Source organism: Entelurus aequoreus, linkage group LG16 (genome assembly GCF_033978785.1).
Source record: "Entelurus aequoreus isolate RoL-2023_Sb linkage group LG16, RoL_Eaeq_v1.1, whole genome shotgun sequence".
NCBI lineage: Eukaryota > Metazoa > Chordata > Actinopteri > Syngnathiformes > Syngnathidae > Entelurus > Entelurus aequoreus.
Genome location: NC_084746.1, coordinates 23,403,592 through 23,431,109, shown reverse-complemented (window position 1 = coordinate 23,431,109; position 27,518 = coordinate 23,403,592). Strand labels below are relative to the sequence as shown.

The 27,518-nt window shown below is 43.4% G+C and overlaps 1 protein-coding gene across 3 annotated transcripts in view; it reads left to right on the top strand.

Moving 5' to 3' along the window:
* The first annotated feature begins 6,248 nt into the window (after positions 1-6,248).
* The window catches only part of ndrg4 (NDRG family member 4), a 98,876-nt gene continuing 77,606 nt past the window's right edge, over positions 6,249-27,518 (top strand). For 2 of the 3 annotated variants that reach the window (XM_062022418.1, XM_062022417.1), the window contains exons 1-2: positions 6,249-6,346; positions 12,258-12,338. In XM_062022418.1, coding sequence (XP_061878402.1) covers positions 12,261-12,338 — 78 coding nt within the window. In that variant the 5' untranslated portion in view covers positions 6,249-6,346; positions 12,258-12,260. Of the gene's footprint in view, positions 6,347-12,257; positions 12,339-16,915; positions 16,990-27,518 lie in introns of those variants that run through there. The other variant, XM_062022419.1, reaches the window with a different exon arrangement.

Here is a 27,518-nt window from a genome sequence, read left to right as displayed (position 1 = left end):
GTGATCAGCAGCCAGTTGAGGCAATTGTGCCTCATCATGGATTGCGACTCGGCTAACTGCTGGCCTGCTGTGCAGTGAGACCGTATTGCTATATGAATTATATTATACATTTCCATAGTTTAGTTAGCTGAGGTATATAATGTACAGTGTATTTTGTCAACAACTGTATGTGTGTAGCGTATTTTTAGTGCTGAGCGATCATAAATCTGCTGCGGAGACACACTGTGTGATGCTCGTATCATAACCCCGCCTCCTGGTGCCAAGCATCTCCGCCGCAGAATGCACTGCCCGACGGGAGCACCGCGGCCACACCAACCAAAGCCCACACCCAAACCCTCCACGTGCAAGACCGAATCCACCCAAAAAAAGTCACTTAACAAGAAGCCAAAAAGTGCAAAAACAACAATGCTCGCGCTGCAGGAGCCGCGAACGACCGCAGGGACACAACATTAGGTACACCTGCACTGCAGGTTCATATGTTTTTAAATTTGACTGTGATGATGCAGTCGTGCCTCACCAGACATTAACCTCACCGCACGCCACTGATATATACGATATATAACAAATCCCAATTACCATGCACAATATTACAGTATATGTAACAGCTGCAGCAAAAAAAAAGGGCAGCATAAAATAAAGAGTTAATAAGATCCAGCAGAAAATATACATTATAAACAAAGAGAGGTAGCTAACATAGAAGGTGTCAGGTAATAAACAAATATCATCTATTGCTGTATGGCAAGTGATTATACAGCTGGAAAGAGTTCTTGAATCACACACTGGGAACGAAGCTGAAGGAGCCTGTTGGAGTATGAGCTCCGCTGTCCCTCAATTGTCTGGTGGAGTGGGTGGGCAGGATTGTCCATGATGGCGAGCAGATTGTCCAGTGTCCTCCTGTCCCTCACTGACACAAACGCCTCCAAATGCGTGCCAATCAGTTTGTCAATCCGGTGTAAGTTGCTGGTGCTGCTCCCCCAACAAACCACTGCAAATAACAGGGCACTGGCCACAACAGACTGATAACATTTCTCCAACAGCTTGCTGCACACATTAAAGGACCTAAGCTCCCTCAGGAAAATGAGTAAAAATTTTTGTAACTGCAGTTATTTAGTATGTTATTAATTTGAACTGTATAGCGTGTGTTATTATTAGTAGCAATGATAACATAAATAGTGGAACTAGAAAAAAAACTAAAAACGGACGAGGAAGAACTGGCGTTTGTAGCCTCTCATTGGGCCGTTTTGCTGAGGAGCCGCCGTGACAGACGATACACGGACGTGGTTGTAACTACCACTAAAGGCACCAAGGTTAAGTCTTCAACATTGTTTTAGGTGATGAAGTGAATTAATTAACTCATATTATGATCTACATATGGTGAATAATTATATTCAACTTGGAGAAAGCGAACCAGCAGGTTTAAGTAAATAATGGATGAGTCCATGATAAATTAAAGAGTCGTAGTTGGACATTCACATGAGAAGAGGCAATAAATTCAAACTTGGAAATGCAAAAGTGATAGCTCTATCCCAGAGGATAGACTCCATGTTTATCCTAAACGTCAACCTACAAGTTTGGTATACATCTGTTGTCTTCCCAGTCACTTACAAACGAACACCTCCTTACATGATCAGGTTGTCCTGTCCTGAATTAACACACACCCAGACAGAGAAATAAAGAATATAAGACGGTGGTTCGGCTCCACCAAGTCGGGAGTGCCTCATTTTTTTGACTTGACCTCCTCCAGGTACTGCAGTCCTGTATAATGACGCTCGCTTGTAATAAAGCAACTTTTTGTTCAGCGAAGCGTCTCCGATATCTCTTTTGATCCAGCCGCACTGCCGTGTCGCCCTTCGGTCCGGGCGAGGGTGACAAAACCAGAAATACACATCAGTGACAAAAAGAAGGTGACACCTTTGACTGCAAATATACTTTGTTTGGGACATCTTGTTCACTGTAGATCACTGTGAGGTAGATTGTCTTCTCTCAATAAACGATCTTTGGTCATTCGCAGCCCGTTACAACTCCCTCTTATGCCAACATGCTGACACACAACAAAGACAGAGACGTGACGATGGATTGGCTTAGTCGGCGTATATTGTCTGGTAAGACGCCTTAGAGAAATATCCCAATGAGAGGCTACCAAGGCCCCGAAGTCCCACCCACACACGTTATTGCCCTTGTCCAATCCTCTTTATTGATGATCAGTGCATAACATGGGAGTGGGGCAGAAAGAAACAACACAGGAAAAACTAAAATAAGATAATCTACGTTAAAAATAAAAATAAAAATAAAAATGAGAAAGATTTTAGTTGCACAAATAGAAATAGAAATATGAAGAAGACGTTTGACACAGCTGCTTCTGCATTGCTATGACGACAGCGTATAAGGAGACGGAGAATGATAAAATAATAAATATTGATGAAAACTCTACTGCATATTGAGAAATAGGTGTTATTGATGGTAAGTACACCTACCTTCTTCCAGCATGGTATGGATGTGGATAAAACATTCATAAATGCATAGAGGCTTGACAAGATTTTAACACTGATGGCCGAATCAAAGAAATCTTTTGCCTCGTTTCAATCTCCCTCCCACCCATCCCTGTTGTCTGTTGGCCTCTTTGGGGATGTCTGGGATCCGTCCCATGAGGGGCGAGCTAAGGTCAGCTGTGCAACAGTGGAAGCACAGCTCTCACATCTACCAGTGAGGCCACCTCAGACACCGCCTGCTTTTCCGGCTCTGGACATGCCTCCAGCACAGCTGATCTGGCTCGGGACACGCCTTCACACCAGCCGCCTGCTGCTCTGGCCCCTCCCACGATGATGTCATCGTCTTCGGCGGCTCCTTCCATGACGCCGACATCATCTTCGGCGGCTCCTCCCACGACGCCAACATTGTCTTTGGTGGCTCCTACCACGACGATGTCATTGTCTTCGGCGGCTCCTCCCACGCCAACGTAGTCTTCGGTGGCTCCTACCGCGACGTCGTTCTCTTCGGCGGCTCCTCCCACTACGACATCGTCTTCACCGGCTCCTCCCACGTTGTCGCTATCTTCTTCGTCTCCGACGGGCCGTCCCGCGGCGTCGCCATCTTGTTCGTCTCCGGCAGGCCGTCCCGCGGCATTGCCATTTTCATTGTCTATGGCGGGCCGTCCCACGGCCTCACCATCTTATTCGTCTCCGGCGGGCCGTCCTACGCCGTCGCCTTCTTCTTCGTCTCCGGCAGGCCGTCTCACAGCGTAGCCATCCTCTCCAGCTTACCTGCTGCACAAGCAGCCGTCAGGCGCCCGCACGCGGTCCTCTCGTCGGGAAGTATTGGCTAATTTTTTTAAGACAGCAGGTGTTCTTCTTCGGCACTGAATCAGTGCTCACACGCCAAGAATTAATGTGGCTCTAAGAGGAAAACGTTTGTACAGTATTCTGTAATAACGATATTGAAACAAGCAGGGTTTTTTGGTTTGTCGGTATCGATTTGGTATTAAAGTATCGATACTTTTGACAATCCTAGTAACAAATTCATGATATTTTTCTGAACCGTGCGAGAAGAGTACATTCAAAAACTACAAACATGTCTGACAGGGTGGAGAAACCGTCTCAACCCACCAGCTCCAGGCTGGGTCGTTGCCTTAGATCAGACAACCAGATGACCCTGAAGGTCCCACGGTCAAACCTAGTGACAAGGGGAGACCGTGCTTTCTCAGTGATGGCACCTAGGTTGTGGAATAAGCTCCCCCTGAGTATTAAGTCCGCCACCACTCTGGACTCTTTTAGAGCACGGCTTAAAACTCACCTTTTTACCGCAGATGACTTTTAATTTATGTTTTCATTGTGAGTCTTAAATGTTTAGTTTAGATTCCTTTGTGTGTCTCAGTCTCTGTTTCTGTGTTTTTTTTGTTTCTCCACTCGGGCTGCGCCCCGGGCTGATGTAACAGTTGGTTGGGGGGCGCATAATAAATGAAAATAACATAACATAACAACAACATAACATTTAGGGTAAAGGGGCGGACCGTGGATGGGCTCATTTGCATCTAAAAAGACAGCTCAAAGAGCAACACTTTTCAATAGATGCTCAAAAACATGCATGAAGGTGGTCTGTAAAGGAAAATGTATGCCAAATTTGGACCGAAGCAACAAAATTACATGTTAAATGTTGAATAAAAATAATAACGCAAACCTTTTAAGTGAGGGACACCATTGTTATATAATTTGGTTTTGCTTTAAAAGCCTACTGAAATGAAATGTTCTTATTTAAATGGGGATAGCAGGTCCATTCTATGTGTCATACTTGATCATTTCGCGATATTGCCATATTTTTGCTGAAAGAATTTAGTAAAGAACATCGACGATAAAGTTCGCAACTAATGGTCGCTGATAAAAAAGCCTTGCCTGTACCGGAAGTAGCGTGACGTCGCAGGTTGTGGAGCTCCTCACATCTGCACATTGTTTACAATCATGGCCACCAGCAGCGAAAGCGATTCGGACCGAGAAAGCGACGATTACCCCATTAATTTGAGCGAGGATGAAAGATTTGTGGATGAGGAAAGTGAGAGTGACGGATTAGAGGGCAGTGGAAGCGATTCAGATAGGGAAGATGCTGTGAGAGGCGGGTGGGACCTGATATTCAGCTGGGAATGACTAAAACAGTAAATAAACACAAGACATATATATACTCTATTAGTCACAACACAACCAGGCTTATATTTAATATGCCACAAATTAATCCCGCATAACAAACACCTCCCCCCTCCCGTCCATATAACCCACCAATACAACTCAAACACCCGCACAACACACTCAATCCCACAGCCTAAAATACCGTTCACCTCCACAAAGTTCATACAGCACATATATTTCCCCAAAGTTACGTACGTGACATGCACATAGCGGCACGCACGTACAGGCAAGCGATCAAATGTTTGGAAGCCGCAGCTGCGTACTCACGGTAGCGCGTATCCAACTCAAAGTCCTCCTGGTTGTGTTGCTGCAGCCGGCCGCTAATACACCGCTTCCCACCTGCAGCTTTCTTCTTTGCTGTCTTCATTGTTCATTAAACAAATTGCAAAAGATTCACCAACACAGATGTCCAGAATACTGTGGAATTTTGCGATGAAAACAGACGACTTAATAGCTGGCCACAATGCTGTCCCAAAATGTCCGCTACAATCCGTGACGTCACACGCAAATGCCATCATACCGAGACGTTTTCAGCAGGATATTTCGCGGGAAATTAAAAATTGCACTTTACTAATCTAACCCGGCCGTATTGGCATGTGTTGCAATGTTAAGATTTCATCATTGATATATAAACTATCAGACTGCGTGGTCTGTAGTAGTGGGTTTCAGTAGGCCTTTAATTAGGTAATTTGCCTAGCTCACACTGGGAAGAGTGGATCATGAGATTGACAGGCGGATCGGTGCGGCGTCTTCAGTGATGCAGACGCTGTATCGATCCGTTGTGTTGAAGAAGGAGCTGAGCCGGAAGGCAAAGCTCTCAATTTACCGGTCGATCTACGTTCCCATCCTAAACCTATGGTCATGAGCTTTGGGTCATGACCGAAAGGACAAGATCACGGGTACAAGCGGCCGAAATGAGTTTCCTCTGCTGGGTGGCGGGGCTCTCCCTTAGAGATAGGGTGAGAAGTTCTGTCATCCGGGAGGAGCTCAAAGTAAAGCCGCTGCTCCTCCACATGGAGAGGAGCCAGATGAGGTGGTTCGGCATCTGGTCAGGATGCCACCCGAACGCCTCCCTAGGGAGGTGTTTAGGGCACGTCCGAGCGGTAGGAGGCCACGGGGAAGACCCAGGACACGTTGGGAAGACTATGTCTCCCGGCTGGCCTGGGAACGCCTCGGGATCCCCCGGGAGGAGCTGGACGAAGTGGCTAGGGAGAGGGAAGTCTGGGCTTCCCTGCTTAGGCTGCTGCCCCCGCGACCCGACCTCGGATAAGCGGAAGAAGATGGATGGATGGATGGATGGATGGATAGGTAATTTGCTTTGACATTTATAACACCTAATTGTATATATACTGATTTATATATTTTTTAGCATTTTTATTGTCTAAAATGTATCTTTATTTCTTCATGCATGCTACAGTAAATATTTGTATGCATTTAGAAGTCCTAAGGTGCTTTGAGAGGCGCCTGCAAATGAAATATGTCATCATCATTAAAAAGAGGAGATTAATGGACAAAGACTGCCCACCTCCCTCTCTCGCTCTGTCTGCTGGTGTGTTCATCACACACACACACTCACTTGTACATACTCCTCCAATCCTCAGCAGCCTAACGGAGATACACTCGACCACGCACATCTGTGATTCCGGGGACCGCAGCAGCAGACGACACCACAGGTAGTGGAAGCTTGATCTGTTCACAACATTATTATTCCCTCTTAGGAGCACATGAAAGCGAACATGTGCAGCTCTGAGATTAAGGACCACAAGAGGACGTTAACAGATGGATTTTCCCAGCATTATGTGTGTGACAATGATCGTGTTTTGTAGCCAACAGTCCTCCCGCCATAGCAGCACACACGTCTACTATCGCCTGTCTCTGTATTGGCATATGTCGTCATTGCGCTATGTCAAGCATAGCATAGATCCGAGTGGTACAGAGTAATGATTTCACAAATCACACATTAAAAGGTGAGGGACAGGAAGTGTTTATGGCATCTACTCCCTATTAAATACAGTCCAGGCTTTGGCTAGCAGGGGTCATGGTTTCCATTGGAACTCGGTTCCAGAATGGCACCTGCGGGCGTACACGGTAGTAACCACACCGAAAACAAGGAGCTATCGGTGCCTCATTTCAAGATTCAAGATTCAAGATTGTTTATTGTCATATGCACAGTTACACAGACAGTTTGCCGTACAATGAAAATCTTACTTTGCTAGTCTGCCCTTCAACAAGTCACACGGTACTTAAAAATTAAAATAAAATGTATATACAAGGCACAGTAAGTAACATAACATTATTGCACATTCTGATTGACAGTCAACAGTATAAATATGGAGGTGACATTTGGTCACAGCAGCAGTTAAAGTGTCTTTAGTGATCAAAGGTGAAAAGTGTCTACAGTGATGGTTCACAGTTCGGGGGTGGTCATGGTAGCTGTCTTGTTCAAAAAGATACAAGTAAAACGGCATTCACAAGTTAGCATTCACAAGCCTGATGGCCTGTGGGTAGAAACTGTTTGTCAGTCTCGTAGTCCTGGATTTCAGGCTCCTGTATCGTCTGCCTGATGGTAGGAGGCTGAAGAGACTGCTGGGGGTGTGTATTGTCCTTTATGATGTTGTGTGTTCTCCTGGTGGCCCTGGTAGAGTACATGTCCTGTAGGGAGGGACAGGCTGCTTCTGATATGTACTGAGCAGTTTTAATCACTGGCTGGAGTGCCTTCCTGTCCTTAGCAGTGCAGTTTCCATACCAGACCGTGATTGAGCTGGTAAGGACACTCTCAACCGTACTTCTATAGAAGTTGCTGAGAATTTTGGGTGGAATGCCAAATTTTCTCAGCCTTCTTAGGAAGTACAGTCGCTGCTGGGCTTTCTTTATTGTTTGTTGGGTGTTGTGATCCCAGGTGAGGTCCTCGCTGATGTGGGTCCCGAGGAATTTAAAGGTGTTCACCCTGTCCACCTTTGTCCCCCCTATGTACAGAGGTGTGTACTGTGCACTCCTTCTCCGTGGGTCAATAATCATCTCCTTGGTCTTGTCTGTGTTCAAGGAGAGATTATTATCCTAACACCAGGCCACCAGTTCCGCTACCTCCCTTCTGTACGCTGCCTCAGCTCCCCCGGTGATCAGTCCGACGACCGTAGTATCATCTGCAAACTTGATGATTGATACTGGTGTTGTTCTGGGAGGCCACACAGTGGTGTGTGAAGAGGGTGTACAATAGGGGTGCTAATTGAACACATTGAGCAGTCCTTCGAGCAGTTTGCGGGATTTCTTTGGGACTGCCGTGGCCTAAATGCCTGAATTAGCAGCAGCATTTTCAGAAAGTTGTGGAAAAGGTTGCAATGTTCTAAGACTTTTTTTTCAATAAAATTGAATCAACTTCGGATTATATGAATTTGTTAAAAAAAATTAAGCGTTCATTGTAACCTTAATCTCAAAATGCACACAGTTTCAACAAAAATTGGAAAACAAATATTGTATTGATGTTGAAGTGTATTTCTGGTCTTGTCATCCTCGTCCGGACAGAAGGGCGACACGGCAATGCGGCTGGATCAAAAGAGACGTCGGAGACGCTGTACTGAACCAAAAGTTGCTTTATTACAAGCGAGCGTCATTATTCAGGGCTGCCGGGCCTGGAGGAGAAAGTCAAAAATATATGTCTCTCCTAACTTGGAGAAGCCAAAACATCAGTTTTATATTCCTCCTTCCTGTCTCTGGGTGTGTGTGCTAAGTCAGGAGAGCACATCCTGACCATGAAAGGAGATGTTCGTGTGTAAGTGTCTGGAAAACAACTGCTTTAAGTCATAACTTAAATGTTGGCGTTGAGCTAGACAGGTAGTCTCTTCTCAAGGATAGGGCTATCACTTTTGCATTCCGAAGTCCCAATTAGAGCCTCTTTTCCAACGAGCAGTGATCCAATCCTCCTGCGAATATCAAACTACGGGGCCTTATCTTATTATGTGCTGAAACTGAAATACTACTATTTAATTAAACTTGGTGGTTCGCCTTCTCCAAGTTGGATGTAAATCTTCACCATAAGCAAAACATGATATGAGTTAATTAATTCACTTCAATGTTTTACACATTTTAGGTGAAATGAAGTGAAATATATTTATATAGCGCTTTTCTCTACTGACTCAAAGCGCTTTGCATAGTGAAGCCCGTTATCTAAGTTACATTTAAACCAGTGTGGGTGGCACATTTAAACCGCGCCTAACCCTAATGTAATTTGTGAAACCTACAACAATAATACAACAATAAAATAACGTTGACGAGCCGAGACACGATGATGCGGGAGCAGCAGGACGTAGCTGCCAGTGTTCTGTCGAATTTAGCAGCTTCCTCAAAAAAAGTAACCAGTTGCGTAATTCGATAGAGGGGTCTATCGAGTTACTTAGCCATGTAAAAAAAGAATGCAACTTGAAGTTTTGTAACGCCGATTTGGATATCAAATAACTCTCCCACTGTAGAATTGCAATTACCTTCTTTAATGAGGTTATGTTTTCGCCAACTTTACGGCTCATGACGCTAAACACCCTTTATGGAAACACCTAACAGTCGCAAATGTACTTTATCAAAATTTTAGAAACATCACTTTTTTTTGCGAAAAACTGTATACAAATGCGTGAGCAAATTGTCTAACAGAACAACATTTCTCAACAAGCTATTGCAAGGAATTTAAGGATTTCACCATCTACGGTCCGTAATATCATCAAAAGGTCCCTAAGGTTCAGAGAATCTGGAGAAATCACTGCACGTAACATTGAATGCCCGTGACTTTCCATCCCTCAGGCGGTACTGCATCAAAAAGCGACGTCAGTGGGTAAAGGATATCCCCTCATGGGCTCAGGAACACTTCAGAAAACCACTGTCAGTAACTACAGTTTGTCGCTAAATCTGTAAGTGCAAGTTAAAACTCTACTATGCAAAGCCAAAGCCATTTATCAACAACACCCAGAAACGCCGTCGGCTTCGCTGTGCCGGAGCTCATCTAAGATGGACTGATGCAAAGTGGAAAAGTGTTCTGTGGTCTGACGAGTCCACATTTCAAATTGTTTTTGGAAACTGTGGACGTCGTGTCCTCCGGACTGAAGAGGAAAAGAACCATCCGGACTGTTAGAGGAGCAAAGTTCAAAAGCCAGCATCTGTGATGGTATGGGGGTGTATTAGTGCCCAAGACATGGGTAACTTACACATCTGTGAAGGCACCATTAATGCTGAAAGGTACATACAGGTTTTGGAGCAACATATGTTGCCATCCAAGCAACGTTACCATGGCGCCCCTGCTTATTTCAGCAAGACAATGCCAAGCCACGTGTTACATCAACGTGGCGTCGTAGTAAAAGAGTGCGGGTACTAGACTGGCCTGCCTGTAGTCCAGAACTGTCTCCCATTGAAAATGTGTGGCGCATTATGAAGCCTAAAATACCACAACGGAGACCCCCGGACTGTTGAACAACTTAAGCTGTACATCAAGCAAGAATGGGAAAAAATTCCACCTGAGAAGCTTAAAAAATGTGTCTCCTCAGTTCCCAAATGTTTACTGAGTGTTGTTAAAAGGAAAGGCCATGTAACACAGTGGTGAACATGCCCTTTCCCAACCTTTGGCACGTGTTGCAGCCATGAAATTCTAAGTTAATTATTATTTGCAAAAAAATAAAATAAAGTTAATGAGTTTGAACATCAAATATGTTGTCTTTGTAGTGCATTCAATTGAATATTGGTTGAAAAGGATTTGCAAATCATTGTATTCCGTTTATATTTACAACTAACAATTTCCCAACTCAAATGGAAACGGGGTTAGTAGTATAGTACCGCGATACTATATTCGGTAATATACCGCCTCCAAAAAGTACCGGTCCCCCCCCCCCCCCCGCACCCCCCCCCCCCCCCCCCGGTCGTCGTCGTGTCATGCAGACGAGCATGTTTGCGGCGAGCATGTTCACGGAGTACTTACAAGCAGCCACAGTGTGTAGACAGAAAAGGGATAACGGACAAATTGTGGCCTAATAACTAACGATAAAGGTGAAGTTATAACACTGAAAAGCCCTCAGGAAGAGGTGCTTTAAGACATGGCTCGCTAGCGAGCGGCTAATGTTTATCACAACACTGTCATAAATATGTGCCATATAGTGAAACCACACTAAACAACAATGACAAACACATTTTGCACCGGAACACAACATAAACACTACAGAACAAATTCCCAGAATTCCCTGCAGCACCAACTCTTCCTGGACGCTACAATATAAACAAACGCCATTGGTGGATCTACACCTAACATCCACTGTAATGTGGCAAGTAATGAGCATTCCTCAACTTTATCAGTATTTATTGCCACCTTTCCCAACTTCTTTGTCACGTGTTGCTGGCATCAAATTCTAAAGTTAATGATTATTTGTAAAAAAAAAAATAAATATCAGTTTGAACATCAAATATGTTGTCTTTGTAGCATATTCAACTGACTATGGGTTGAAAATGATTTGCAAATCATTGTATTCCGTTTATATTTACATCTAACACAATTTCCCAACTCATATGGAAACGGGGTTTGTAGATGAGCTGGGGCCCAGCGAAGCCGGCAGCGTTTTTGAGTGTTGTTGATAAATGGCTTTCACTTTGCATAGTAGAGTTTTAACTTGCACTTACAGATGTAGCAACAAACTGTAGTTACTGACAGTGGTTTTCTGAAGTGTTCCTGAGCCCATGTGGTGATATCCTTTACACACTGATGTCGCTTTTTGATGGAGTACCGCCTGAGGGATCGAAGAACTGTAATATCATCGCTTAAGTGCAGTGATTTCTCTAGATTCTCTGAACCTTTTGATGATATTACGGACCGTAGATGGTGAAATCCCTAAATTCCTTGCAATAGCTCATTGAGAAATGTTGTTCTTAATCTGTTGAACAATTTTCTCACGCATTTGTTCACAAAGTGGTGACCCTCGCCCCATCCTTGTTTGTGAATGACTGAGCATTTCATGGAAGCTGCTTTTATACCCAATCATGGCACCCACCTGTTCCCAAATTAGCCTGTTCACCTGTGGGATGTTCCAAATAAGTGTTTGATGAGCATTCCTCAACTTTCTGAGTCTTTTTTGCCACTTGTGCCAGCTTTTTTGAAACTTGTTGCAGGCATCAAATTCCAAATGAGCTAATATTTGCAAAAAAATAACAAAGTTTTCCAGTTCAAACATTAAATATCTTGTCTTTGCAGTCTGTTCAATTGAATATAAGTTGAAAAGGATTTGCAAATCATTGTATTCTGTTTTTATTCACGATTTACACAACGTGCCACACATACATTAACACAGACATTGAAGCTTGTTCCGGTAGAGACTTGACAGTCATCGATAAATGTTTGCTGCAAAAATGGCTACTTTAATCAGTCACTGTGGCACACTTTCTGTTGGTAGCATGGAGGTTCCTGCTTGCATGCTTTGATGTATCAAAGTGAACATCAACACCATTAAGACAGAGTAATTCGATTTGTGAGATTCAATACAGATGCTGCGAAATGAGCTGAAAATGCCATCTTCTGTGTGTGTGTGTGTGTGTGTTTGTGTGTGTGTGTGTGTGTCTGTCCAGGTGATGGCAGGGATGAAAGAGCAGCAGTTCCCAGAGGAAAAGCCTTTACTCCCTGAGCAGAGAGGAATCCATTCAGACATGGTCAGTACATTCTAAGTACAGTACTACTGTAAATGTTGTCCGTAAGAAAGAATATACAATCGTGGTCAAAGCTGTACATCAAGTTCTGACCACAGAACTTTCTTCCAGAAGGTCTTATCTTTGTCCATGTGATGTCAGATGAAACAAAAATGTAGCTGTTTGGCCACAATACCCAGCAATATGTTTGGAGGAGAAAAGGTGAGGCCCTTAATCCCAGGACCACCGTATCTACCGTCAAGCATGGTGGTGGTAGTATTATTCTTTGGCCTGTTTTGCTGCCAATGGAGCTGGTGCTTTACAGAGAGTAAATGGGACAATGAAAAAGGAGGATTACCTCCAAATTCTTCAGGACAACCTAAAATCATCAGCCCGGAGGTTGGGTTTGGGCGCAGTTGGGTGTTCCAACAGGACAATGACCCCAAACACACGTCAAAAGTGGCAAAGGAATGGCTAAATCAGGCTAGAATTAAGGTTTTAGAATGGCCTTCCCAAAGTCCTGACTTAAATGTGTAGACAATGCTGAAGAAACAAGTCCTTGTCAGAAAACGAACAAATTTAGCTGAACGGCACCAATTTTGTCAAGAGGAGTGGTCAAAAATTAAAACCAGAAGCTTGTGGATGGCTACCAAAAGCGCCTTATTGCAGTGAAACTTGCCAAGGGACATGTAACCAAATATTAACATTGCTGTATGTATACTATTGACCCAGCAGATTTGGTCACATGTTCAGTAGACCCATAATAAATTCATAAAAGAACCAAACTTCATGAATGTTTTTTGTGACCAACAAGTATGTGCTCCAATCACTCTATCACAAAAAAATAAGAGTTGTAGAAATTATTGGAAACTCAAGACAGCCATGACATTATGTTCTTTACAAGTGTATGTAAACTTTTGACCACGACTTTATATACACTGCGGCGCGAGCGCGTCGATGTCACATTATCGATGGGGAAATGCATTTTTAGACAATATTATTTGCCTGAGCGACTAGGAGAAACCGAGAATAACAAGCGGTAGAAAATGGATTACGTACACAAATACAGTACATACCGACATACTCAAAGTTCGTACATCCACACGCACGTTCACTGTACAAACATACATATACACATACTGTACATATACAAGTACATATACAGACATACACTCATGCATATAATCACGTTACATCAAACATAAATTAACGTTGTTACCCTAGGGGAAACTGGGTAACACATGGCACACCTATTGTTACTATAACAATCTACAAGGTTAATATAGCTGGCTTCTCTTTCTTCCCCTCCATTTATCTGCTTTCTTTTGTATCTCTAGTTATCATTACGTATATGTATTGTTGCATTTGAACAATTGTATTGTTGATAATAGAGGTAAATTATTGTTATTATTCATTATCAATAGCGCTATTTGTATTGGTATTTGTATTGCTCCATTTGTAGTGTTCATTGTCATTTCTGTAATACTATTTATTTCACTAACTGCTTCTTTGCTATCACTTTTACCATCATATTTGTACATATCCTATTTGCTGATGTTGTTCTGTTGTTGTTGTTGTTGTTGTTGTTATTGTTTGTTTTTGTCTCTCTGTCTAATCCCCCTCTTCTCCCCACAATTTCCCCCTCTGTCTTCCTTTTTTCTCTATTTCTATCCCCTCCTGCTCCGGCCCGGCTGCACCAAATGATAATATAAATACATTGAATAAAGTCAAATACAAATAAGGCAACAAGAGAAGTATCCCACACTCTCTCTTTTGTAAAGTAAATCTGAACAGCCGATATGGGCATCTACATCTGCTATATGATTTGTCTGAGAAGCTGGACAGGACAAAAAAAAATGGATTAGAAAGGACATATTAAAAAAAAAAAAAAAAATATATATATATATATATATATATATATATATATATATATATATATATATATATATATATATATATATATATATACATTTTTATTTTTTTTAACTACGGACTTCCCGCGGGCCAGATCCGTAGTTTGGTAGTTTGGGGACCCCTGCTGTAAACTATTCCACGGTATCTATTAGTTAAATTTGTTATTATTTGAATATTATTATTGAAGAATCACCTTACATGTATGTTTAGATTTAATTGTATTATTGTTGTTTGGTTACCTCTGGCATATTAACATAAATATTTAATAATATGCACTATCCCAAACGAATCATTGAATGACCTGCTTGTGACGTTCTTGTGTTAGTCAGGAAAGTGCAGAAAAGAATCCCTTTTTTATTAGGGAGAAGGCAGGTAAGACAAAAGACAAAGATGTGCAGCTGAGAAGAGCACAAAGGAGGTCGCCATGGTGACCCATCTGACTGGACTGAGAAGCCTAAATCCGACTTCTGGCGTAGCATCCAAGCATGCTGGATCCTAGCCCGTCTGGTGACGTGTTTTGGAGGCCGCCACGTCGATCCATCTGCCGGGACCGGGAAGCCTGGGGCCGACGGCTGTTGTGGCGTCCTGGTTGGTCCGGCGTCACCTGCTGTTACACGCGCCTGCTCACCTTGTGCCTGTTGGGGACCTCCTGATTTTGGCGTGTTTTGTTCACTGTGCTGCTATGTCGGGCCTCAGTTCCTGTTACCGCGTGACGTCACGCTATGTCATCGTCTAATTCAGCGACGGATAAAAACTCAGCTATTCCTGTTTTGGCTTTTCTGCATCCACTAAAGAACTATCAGACGTAATAAATTGTGATTTGGGTGTGCCACAAGGATCTATTTCGGGCCTGCTGTTTTTCAGTATATGCACTATATTGCCAAAAGTATTTGGCCACCTGCTTTTACTCACATATGAACTTGCAGTGCCATTCCATGGAATTGTCCAAAATGTTTTTGTATCCTGGAGCATTCAAAGTTCCTTTCACTGGAACTAAGGGGCCAAGCCCAACTTCTGAAAAACCAACCCCACACCATAATTCCTCCTCCACCAAAATTTACACTCAGCACAATGCAGTCCGAAATATAGCGTTCTCCTGGCAAACTCCAAACCCAGACTGGTCCATCAGATTGCCAGATGGAAAAGCGTGATTCATCACTCCAGAGAAGGCGTCTCCACTGTTCTAGAGTCCAGTGGCAACATGCTTTACACCACTGCATCCCACGCTTTGCATTGGACTTGGTGATGTATGGCTTAGATGCAGCTGCTCGGCCATGGAAACCCATTCCATGAAGCTCTCTGCGTACTGTACGTGGGCTAATTGGAAGGTCACATGAAGTTTGGAGCTCTGTAGCAACTGACTGTGCAGAAAGTCTTTGCACTATGCACTTCAGCATCCGCTGACCCCTCTGTCAGTTTACGTGGCCTACCACTTGGTGGCTGACTTGCTGTTGTTCCCAAACTCTTCACTTTTTTTATAATAAAGTTGACTTTGTAATATTTAGGAGTGAGGACATTTCACGACTGGATTTGTTGCACAGGTGGCATCCTATGGCAGTTCCACGCTGGAAATCACTGAGAGCGGCCCATTCTTTCACAAATGTTTGTAGAAACAGTCTCTATGCCTAAGTCCTTGATTTTATACACCGGGCCAAGTGATTAGGACACCTGATTCTCATCATTTGGATGGGTGGCCAAATACTTTTGGCAATATAGTGTATATTAATGACCTCCCCAATATTTGCACAGATACCATATCCCAAATGTATGCAGATGATGCAATCATTTATGTGTCAGCCGACAGCCCTCAACAGGCTTCAGAGATATTAAACAGAAAGCTTGCTGAAATATCAACATGGCTTCAAAATAACTGTTTAACCCTAAATTATAACAAAACAGTCTCAATGTGTTTCTCTTTGAAGAAAAAATCATTAAAGGAAATTCGGGTCAGCATTAATAAACAAAAAATAGAGCAGGTAATGGAATTTAAATATTTGGGTGTTATTTTGGACCCTAAGCTAAACTTTAATGGCCATATTATAAAAATGACTAAGACCATAAAAATAAACATAAACAGTTTCAGGCTTATTAGACCTTGTTTATCTGTTCAAGCTGCACACGTTTACATGCATGCAATGATTTTATCCCATATGTCTCATTGTGCCATGGTCTGGGGTCAGGCCACGAGATGTGTAGTGAAGCCTTTGATTGATTGATTGATTGAGACTTTTATTAGTAGGTTGCACAGTGAAGTACATATTCCGTACAATTGACCACTAAATGGTAACACCCGAATAAGTTTTTCAACTTGTTTAAGTCGGGGTCCACTTAAATTGATTCATGATACAGATATATACTATCATAAATACCAGACCTGGGCATTGTGCGGCCCGCGGGCCGCATCCGGCCCTTTGTACGTCCCTGTCCGGCCCGCGTGAGGCCAATTATAAATTACAAAATAAATTTTAAAAAGCATCTATTTCGAGTGTGCAATACAACGGTGCTGCTTTTGTTTTGAAAAGCGTTATTTGTATTACTTCCGTGTGGACGTATGCTCGTGCGCGCAGCGGCAATCTCAAATTACAAAATAAATTTAAAAAAACATCTTTGTCGTGCGTGCAATACAACTGTGCTGCTTTTATTTTGAAAAGTGTTATATGTGCTTATGTCCTGTGAGGGAAGGCGCACAGCGGTTATCCCCGAGACGCTAAAAAGAGAAAAGTTGATGACGAATGGCGTGTTTTCAACAAGACAAGTAAAGGTAAAGCTGTGTGCTTATTTGTGGTACACACGTTGCTGTCTTTAAAGAATATAGTGTAACGACCTGCTGAAGTAGATGTTGTCTTCTTGAGTTGCGTAAATGAGGAGTGAGGAGACGTGCGTGTGGAAGGAACGAGATATGTTGAGCTGTGTTAGTATAGCTTGCTCAATAAAAGTTGAAAAAGAGCGTCAGACTTGATGTGCACTTCTTCTGGACGCTACAATTGGTGGCAGAAGTAAAACTTTGCGCATACTGCACTGTTTGTGTGCTACGTGAGGAGCTCGCCGCAAAGAGAGAGAGAGAGAGTGTTTACAGGTGCAGCCACGCTGCTTGCCACGGGGGGAATTCCGCCCTCAATGAAGACTCCCAGGTTTGATGGCAAGGCGAACTGGGAGGCATTTCATCCCACTTCTGACATCAATTGTAGCGTCCAGAAGAAGTGCACACCAAGTCTGATGCACTTTTTAAACTTTTATTGAGCATGCTATACTAACACAGCTCAACTTATCTCGTTCTTTCCAAAAGGAAAACCAATCCTCACTCCTCATTTCCGCAACAGCAACGCTTCCTCCTTCTTCGCCAATCACCTTACAGGCGTGCTACGTTCACAACGTTTTCTTATCTGGTTAAATAAAGGTTCTACAACAAAGAGGATGCAGGATAAAGTGACAGAAATTGAAATTTTTGTATTGTAATATACATCAGGAAGTGTTGTGTAAGAAAGTGTTAAAAATAAAACCATCAAAAGCCATCTGCTTTTGTATAAAGATAAGTTAGGTTAAATGAAAATATTATTATTATCTATCTTACGGTATATCAAAAATAATTTGAGCAAAATTTAATTGAAATATTGTCAGTGTGGCCCTCCAGCAGTGCTCGGGTTGCTCATGCGGCCCCCGGTAAAAATTAATTGCCCACCCCTGATATATACTATCATCATAATACAGTCATCACACAAGATAATCACATTGAATTATTTACATTATTTACAATCAGGAGTGTGGAGGGGGGGTGGGGTGGGGGGGGGGGGGGGATATGGACATCAAGTAGTGGACATAGAGAGAGAGAGAGAGAGAGAGAGAGAGAGAGAGATCAGAAGGCATAAGAAAAATAATCTGCATTTGATTGTTTACATTTGATTATTAGCAATCCGGGGAGGGTGTTAGTTTAGGGTTGTAGCTGCCTGGAGGTGAACTTTTATAGCGGTTTTGAAGGAGGATAGAGATGCCCTTTCTTTTATACCTGTTGGGAGCGCATTCCACATTGATGTGGCATAGAAAGAGAATGAGTTAAGACCTTTGTTAGTTCGGAATCTGGGTTTAACGTGGTTAGTGGAGCACCCCCTGGTGTTGTGGTTATGGCGGTCATTTACGTTAAGGAAGTAGTTTGACATGTACTTCGGTATCAGGGAGGTGTAGCGGATTTTATAGACTAGGCTCAGTGCAAGTTGTTTAACTCTGTCCTCCACCTTGAGCCAGCCCACTTTAGAGAAGTGGGTAGGAGTGAGGTGGGATCTGGGGTGGAGGTCTAGAAGTAACCTGGCTAGCTTGTTCTGAGATGTTTGGAGTTTAGATTTGAGGGTTTTGGAGGTGCTAGGGTACCAGGAGGTGCATGCGTAATCGAAAAAGGGTTGAACGAGAGTTCCCGCCAGAATCCTCAAGGTGCTTTTGTTGACCAGAGAGGAAATTCTGTAGAGAAATCTCGTTCGTTGGTTAACCTTTTTGATTACCTTGGTTGCCATTTTATCACAGGAAAGGTTAGCCTCTAGAATGGAACCTAGGTAGGTGACCTCATCTTTCCTGGTGATGACACTGTCACCTACTTTTATGGTGAAGTGATTGACTCTCTTAAGTTTGATGTGGGACCCAAACAGGATGGATTCTGTTTTACCCAAGTGGATGGATAGCTTGTTGTCAGCGAGCCAGGTGCAAGTTCTACAGAGCTCAGCACTGAGGATTTTCTCCACCTGTGACTTGTCCTTGCCGGATACCAGCAGGGCAGAGTCATCCGCAAACAAAAACAATTCACAGTCACATGCCGATGACATGTCGTTTATGTATATTAGGAACAGTAAAGGTCCCAATATACTGCCTTGGGGGACTCCACAGCTCACCGAGAGGGGGGGGGACACGGTGCCGTTCACCTCTACCACCTGCTCCCTCCCCTCCAAGTAAGACTGCATCCAGCTCCAAGAGGTTTTGTTAAATCCGATTGCTCTGAGCTTATCCAACAGTATAGCGTGGTTAACGGTGTCAAAGGCCTTCTGAAGGTCCAGCATGACCATGCCGCAGTATTTGCCCGCGTCCACCTCATGTTTGATGTGGTCGGTCAGATAGAGAAGGCATGTGTCAGTGGAGTGGTTAGTTCTGAAGCCGGATTGGAATTTGTACATGAGTTTATTAGTGGCAAGGTAACTATCGACCTGTTCATAAACTATTTTCTCCATTACTTTCGAAATGGAGCTGAGAATAGAAACAGGTCGGTAGTTGCCAGGTTCCAATTTGCTTCCTTTTTTAAAGAGGGGAGTTACTCTTGCTATCTTAAAATCTTTTGGTACTTGGCCTTGTGTAATTGATAGGTTTATTATGTGCGTGATGATCGGGGCAATGATGGAGGCAGAGTCCCTGAGGAATCTGGAGGGAATATTATCAAGGCCGGTGGCCTTGTTAGGGTGGAGCGCGCTCAATTTTTTAAACACCTCATCAGCTGTGACCATTTCTAATTTGAAATCATTGTTGGATACTCCTAGCTTTCTGTAGAAGGCTTTAATGTGTTCTACACCAAAGCGACCAGAGTGGTGGGACAGCTTGTTGACAAGAGTTGCAGCTATGCTGGTGAAAAAGGCGTTAAGTCTGCTAGCTACCTCCATTTTGTCTGTAATGAGGGAGTCACCCTCCTTGATGCTGATGTTGGTGAGTCTTGTTTTAAGTTTCTGGCTGCAACCAGGAAGCTGGTTGTTGAGAATTTTCCAGAGCTCACGTGGCTTATTCGTGTTTTCCTCTATTTTGTCGTTAATGTAATTTTTTTTTAAGGATTTAGTCAGGTTGGTTGACTTATTTCTTAATTTATTGCATTGCTTTTTGAGAGTTGAAAGGAGTAATTTGAGGTTGATGTTATTGGGTTGTTTATCTACTTCTGTTTTACATTTTTGGTATTCAGAGTATTTCCTGTCTCTGTCTTTTATGGCAGCTAATAGGTCCGGATTCATCCATGGTTCCGAGCGGGCTTTGATCCTGACTGTTTTCACGGGAGCCATGTCATTTAGTATCTTTAGGAACGCCGTTTTGAAGCGATCCCAAGCGACATCGACCAGGTTGCTCGCGAGCACAGGGGACCAGTCCCACTCATCTAATTTTAAATTGAAATTGTCATTGGAGTATTTTTTGAGGGATCTGGATTGGGCTGTTATGTGGCCATTGGCTTTAGGTTTAGCTATTTTACGGGTGCAGAAGGTTAGATAGTGGTCGCTAAGACCACAGATCATGACCCCACTATTTTTTATTTTAGGCCGGTCTGAAGTGAGAATGAGATCTATGGTTGATTGGGTGGAATCACACACCCTTGTGGGTAGCGCTATTAGCTGGGAAAGACCGTGCAGATTACAAAACTTGCTGAAGGATCTGAAGACAGGCGCATCTTTGCGTTGAATATCTGTGTTCAGATCCCCAGTTATAATTTTCTCCATGTTGTCTGTCCCCGCCAAGCATTCTTCCAAAGCCCCATAGAAATCACTCTGATTAGGGGGTCTATAAACAGTCCCTATTAGTACCGGCTTAGCATTTTTAAATTTGATTTCCGCCCACACAGATTCCAGGTTATTGTCGTTAAGATCAGTGCGAGTTATGTATTTAATATCCTGGTGAATATACATACAAACGCCCCCACCGTGTTTATTCCTATCCTTTCTGATAACCGAAAAGTTTTGTATTTCTATCTCTGAGTCAGAAATACTTTGATCAAATTTGGTTTCAGAGAAACACAAGATTTTTACCTTCGTGTTGAGGAACATTTCTCTGATTTGGTCGAGTTTGGCTCCAGAGAGGCTGTTCACATTAAGGTGGATGATGTGTAGTCCACTGGAACCAAAAAGAGCATCAGAGTCCGCTGTGTTGTGGTACTGACCAGAAAAATTGTTGGTTATTATTGCTGTTGCAGTTGAAGAGCAAGGAGAGAGAGGAGAGAGGCATATTGATCGTCCTCCAGGTGAAGGGGGAGGGAGAGAAAGGGGGAGGGGAGGGAGAGGGAGGAGGAGGCCAGGTAGGGTTGCTGGGAGATGGGTTGGGTTTCCTTTTGGCGGGCTTTTTTGAAGACATAGAGAAAGAGAATAACGAAAATGTTTGTGTAAAGGCGCCTCTAAATCCTGTGTATGGCGCGTCCTCGGCCGTCCGGGACCGGGGAGAGGTCGCGTGGACCCCCGCCATCTCGTGCAGTTCCCCGCAATCACCGATGTCTGGGTCGCCGTCCACCGCAGCCGCCGCGTCGTTCACCGCCGCTGAGTCGCTGCCTTCTCTGATGACCGGGTCGTCCTCCACCGCCGCCGCCGAGCCTCCGACCGTGTCGATGAACGGGGCGAAGTCCTCCGCCGAGCCGCCGACCGCAGGAGCACAGGTGAGCTTGAGCTGAGACGAGCCGGTAGCCGAGTTAGCTTCGATGGCGACGCTAGCAGTAGCATTGCTAGTCTTCGCCAGTCGGGACAACATTAACCGTGTTGTTGCAGGTCCAGGGTTGAGTTCAGTGTCTCCTGATAGTAGAAGTAATAGTAGTATTATTGACTTTCTGTCTATCCTTCCAGTCAGGGGCATGTTTCTTCTGCCTCGATGTGCAGACAAGCACGATGCTAACACGTTAGCTCCGAAGCCAAGGTGCTTCGCCGATATATTGTCGTGGAGATAAAAGTCACTGTGTATGTCCATTTCGCGTTCTCGACTCTCATTTTCAAGAGGGTAGAGTATCCGAGGAGGTTTAAAATATAAATCCGTAATCCACAGTAGAAAAAGGAGGAAGTGTGGGATAATCCGAGCAGTTGTTTGGATTCCCGATCGGGAGCGAAAGAGGGTGCGACCGCTCATCTCGGCGTCTCAGGGAACATCTACTTGAGTCTGTTGTCATTATATAAACACACACAAAAGATCCATCCATCCATCCATCCATCTTCTTCCGCTTATCCGAGGTCGGGTCACGGGGGCAGCAGCCTAAGCAGGGAAGCCCAGACTTTCCTCTCCCCAGCCACTTCGTCCAGCTCTTCCCGGGGGATCCCGAGGCGTTCCCAGGCCAGCCGGGAGACATAGTCTTCCCAACGTGTCCTGGGTCTTTCCCCGTGGCCTCTTGGCCGGTCGGACGTGCCCTTAACACCTCCCTAGGGAGGCGTTCGGGTGGCATCCTCATCTGGCTCCTCTCGATGTGGAGGAGCAGCGGCTTTACTTTGAGCTCCCCCCGGATGACAGAGCTTCTCACCCTATCCCTAAGGGAGAGACCCGCCACCCGGCGGAGGAAACTCCTTTCGGCCGCTTGTACCCGTGATCTTGTCCCTTCGGTCATAACCCAAAGCTCATGACCATAGGTGAGGATGGGAACGTAGGTCGACCGGTAAATTGAAAGCTTTGCCTTCCGGCTAAGCTCCTTCTTCACCACAACAGATCGATACAGCGTCCGCATTGCTGAAGACGCCGCACCGATCCGCCTGTCGATCTCACGATCCACTCTTCCCTCACTCGTGAACAAGACTCCAAGGTACTTGAACTCCTCCACTTGGGGCAGGGTCTCCTACGCAACCCGGAGATGGCACTCCACCCTTTTCCGGGCGAGAACCATGGACTCGGACTTGGAGGTGCTGATTCCCATCCCAGTCGCTTCACACTCGACTGCGACCCGATCCAGTGAGAGCTGAAGATCCTGGCCAGATGAAGCCATCAGGACCACATCATCTGCAAAAAGCAGAGACCTAATCCTGCAGCCACCAAACCGGATCCCCTCAACGCCCTGACTGCGCCTAGAAATTCTGTCCATAAAAGTTATGAACAGAATCGGTGACAAAGGGCAGCCTTGGCGCAGTCCAACCCTCACTGGAAACGTGTCCGACTTACTGCCACACTAAAGATAAAAACTGAAAACCAATGAAACATCATCACTGCCTTATTACTCAAAAATATAACATGATGAGTTTTGATCATTTTATACAGTACTCATTTTTTAAAAGCTAATTTTAAGTGTCTTAATGGATTCGCCCCTGATGTGATGTGTCAAGAAATACAAAGGTACAGTAGTGAAGGTGTGCAGTGGGTGGGAGGTGTAGAGTGAAAAGGTGGTGGACAACTCTGGGTCAGTCTGTGTTCTCAGTGAAGTTCTCACATCGGTGGAACTCTTTGCCACTGGAGTTAAAGTCACAATTGGACATTCAACTTTTCTCCACAAAACTGAAAAAGTGGCTTAAGGAAAATCAGAAGTGTGAGCACTAGAACTGGATGTAGTGTGGACACATGGGGCCAATTATTTTTAATGTGTTTTTATTTTTGTACTTGTCTTAATCCTTCTGTATGTGTTATACACTTTTCTCTTCTTTTTTTAAAAGCCTAACCAGGGACGAGGGTTGCAAATTAGCATGTGGCTATAAGTCTTATGTACTTGGACATCGATTACCTATGGGTAGCAATGTTTAATTGTACTATCCCTGTCAAATAAATACATGAATGAATGGACACTAATGACAATCACATTTATCACCTAAAAGTGAATAGTGTTGGCACATGCCTTACAGCAGGGGTGTCCAAAACTTTTCCACTGAGGGCCGCACACTGAAAAATCAAAGCAAGCGGGGGCCATTTTGATATTTTTTATTTTAAAAACCAATACAATATGTGTATAAAAAATATACATTTAGGCCTCCACTCAGGCTTGATCCCGGGGACCCCAAAGGGTTTTGGTAAAAAAAAAATTTAAAATGTGTCATTATTCAGTATTATTATTTGTATTATTATTCAACTGTTAAGTGCATTACTTCTACTTTTGTCCGAAAATGTGCAACCAATTCCTGGAGCTGGGCTTCAATGCTCCCAGACACCCTCTAATTTTAAATCATTGTCTGGATTTAAATATGTTCTTTTGAATGAGCTTACTACCAAAGAAGGATGTGGTCTGAATTTTGGTGAAAATAACAGGGGCAGATGTTTTTGATTTTGGAAACTTGGCTTACTAAAACTCTGTTACAAGTGAATACATTAACATTCATTGGTATAATGTTTACCACACGATAGGCTAAAAAAAGGTGGGGGTTTAGCTATTTATATAAAATCCAGATTTATGCTTCAATTGTTCTTTCCTAGTCAATCAGTAATCAAATTGAGTTTTTGGCTATGGATGTAGAAATAGTAGTCACTACTATATGGTATAGGAATTGGGGGTTAAATCACCAAAAATGATTCCCGGGCGCGGCCACCGATGCTGCTCACTGCTCCCCTCACCTCCCATGGGGTGATCAAGGGTGATGGGTCAAATGCAGAGAATAATTTTGCCACACCTAGTGTGTGCGTGACAATCATTGGTATTTTAACTTTAACATTTACTTAGCGGTATAGCTCGGTTGGTAGAGTGGCCGTGCCAGCAACTTGAGGGTTCCAGGTTCAGTCCCCGCTTCCGCCATCCTAGTCACTGCCTGTTAGGCCTTGGCAAAAATGAGGACTCAGTTACAGACGGGAAACGATTGACGCAGGCTTTTATTCAACAGTTTCTGAGAACTCTCTTCAGATAGACTGAATAAACAAATGGCTATAAACCAGGCCTGGCCCTAACCAATCTGGTGCCCTAGGCAAGATTTTAGGTGGCGCCCCCCCCCACATCGGCAGTGAAGTGTATATAATCACAAGAAACCGAATAGCTTTGTCTTTGACCTTTTTTTTTACTTAAAGCAAATTAACATTATATGAGAATGTTATGTTATGATTATCTTTAACCGAATCACAGCAGTGCTCAAATTAAAAAACAGCATTCCCTCTCATGTGATATTGCTTAATTAACATTAATGATGTGCACTTTAACAACTAGGCTTACAACTATACCTAATATATAAAGGGGTGGAAAAGTGACCATTACCTGCAGGGCAAACATTAGCTAACCAGAAGGCAATAACAATGTAAACAAAAAACACCTGCTTAAAAGATCTAATACAAATGTCCCTCAGGAATGTAAGGGGAGAGTACTGTAATTACCTAACGTTACATTAATATTTTCCATAACAATTTAGCCCCCTCCACAATATTAACCCGACTTTAAAACAGAACCAGCTATTTATTGATTAGCAATTGCCGAATCATGTAACATTAGCTTAATGCTAAAAAGCCAGGTTACTATCACATTCTGTAACAGACAAATAATTTCATGTAGGCTAACGTTACCTACCTGCTACCTCTGTCTTTTTCTTGTTTGTCCTCCTCTTCTTTTCTCTTTTTTCTTCCCTGGGCACCTGACAGTTTTGGCCGTTTTGACATCTTGTGTTGATTTTTTGATGTGGTGAAGTCCAAAAAGAGTCATGATACGGGAAGGGAGGGGGCGCACCGTGCGAGGGGGTGGTGGTTGGGGTGGGGGGGTGGGGGGTTGTAATGTTGTAACAAATAATATTTCTATTAAATAGGCTTTACTTTGCATTTTAATTAACGTGGGATTATTTTTTGTATTTAGAAATAATAGTACCAACTTTTTTTTTTTTTTTCCTCCAACATTTGTGGCGCTGGCGTGGCGCCCCCTGATGGACGGCGCCCTTAGCATTTGCCTAAACGGCCTATGCCACGGGCCGGCCCTGCTATAAACTCTATACTAGACACACTAGAGTAAAAAGGAAACGTAGCACAGGGCAAAAAAACAATAAACGAAAAATCTACGATTAACTACACCAAAAGAAAAATCGCTCACGAAGAGGATACAAAAAGCTTTAAGCAAACTACACCATAAAGGGCTAAGGAAACTACAAATTAAAGCGCTCCAAGAGGAGAGAAAAAAGAAGGCAGAGCACTATGAAACTAGCTCAAAAAATCTGACCAAAAAACTTTAGCAACTCAAAATCACTCTTCTTCAGAGGGTACAAAGAAATTAAGGAATAAAGCGAGGCAATACTTAACTTGGACAAGACTGTGGAAGACAGCTGGAGCTACACAACAAGACGATATACTCTGGCAACAAGACAGGACTATATACACACATTAGGGAGGGTGAATTACACTGAATTACTTATGTCAGGATATTTTAACTGGGACTGGTCAATTTATGAGGAATTTAAAAGGTTTTGTGATTCTGTTAATCTCACCCAGTTGGTCAATTTTCCCACCTTTCCTAATCCCAAAACTCCAGATAAATCCACCTTGATTGATGTGAATTTAATTACTGTGTCTCATTAATACTCTTCCTTGAATGTCCTCTGTAATGAATTGGGTGATCATTGTGTTGTTGCTGCATGTAGAAATACTAGGATTCAATGATTTAGAACAACATTTCTCTGATGCTAGTATGCATGTTCATGCTGATGATACTGTTGTATACTTGATGGTCGTGTCACTCTCCCAGGACAGAGTGACTGTGTGATGAGTGATGAGCCAAGAAGACGCCAACGAGGAATCGTCAACCAAAAAGCTTTATTTGTTTCGGCGAGCCTCAGACTGGAACTGCAGATTCCAGGAGATAGAGTATTGGCCTGATCACTCTGCTGTCTTCTTGGACAACTGTCCTTAAATACCTTTAACACAGAGACCTTTACTCTTTGTACTTCTAGCCTTGGAATCAGTTTGAGTCGGGTGACCTCCGACCCCTATCTTCTACCCCTACCTGTGGGGGCTTCCTACCAGATGTTGCTAATGTTTTTATTATCACTTCTCCAATCCAAACCTGCATTCCTGTAGGATTCCAATTTCCTGGGGGCAAGCACTCTCTGGAGAGTTTGTGATGGACATGTGCACTTTTGAATTTAATAGAATAATCCTCTAAAGGATTCTGTGACCAAATACAAACATATGCCAGCTCACAATCATATAAGAAAATGAATTGCTTTGGATCATTTCTTGAACAGGCGGTTTATTCCCTACAGAAAGCCTTTGTTGCTGTGCAGTATTCACATACAGTATTTATGTAAAACTGGTTCTCAAAGCTGACAAGACAACACCTATGCTATTTTCCAATCATAAGAAGGTGCCTTAAACTTTCAGGGTAGTGCCCACTCTTGAAGCGAACATCATAGAAGTGGTGCATGAATATAAATAATTTGATTTTAATTAACTTCCCCCTCAAGTTTAAACCTTTTATCGATGAACTGGTGAAGAAATTAAACTTAAATTGAGCTTTTTCTTCAATAAATAGTGATGTTTTTTGTGTGTGTAAAAAATGGCCTTGTCTCTGCCACATTTTATCTGTGCTGAGTTATGGTGACCTTTTTATATATGAATGCTTCTTGTTCCTGTCTTCAGATAGTCGACTCTGTTTACCATGCTTCTCGGGGTTTTGTCACTAACTGTCGAGCCATGACACACCACTGTCACATGCAGTCTTGTCAT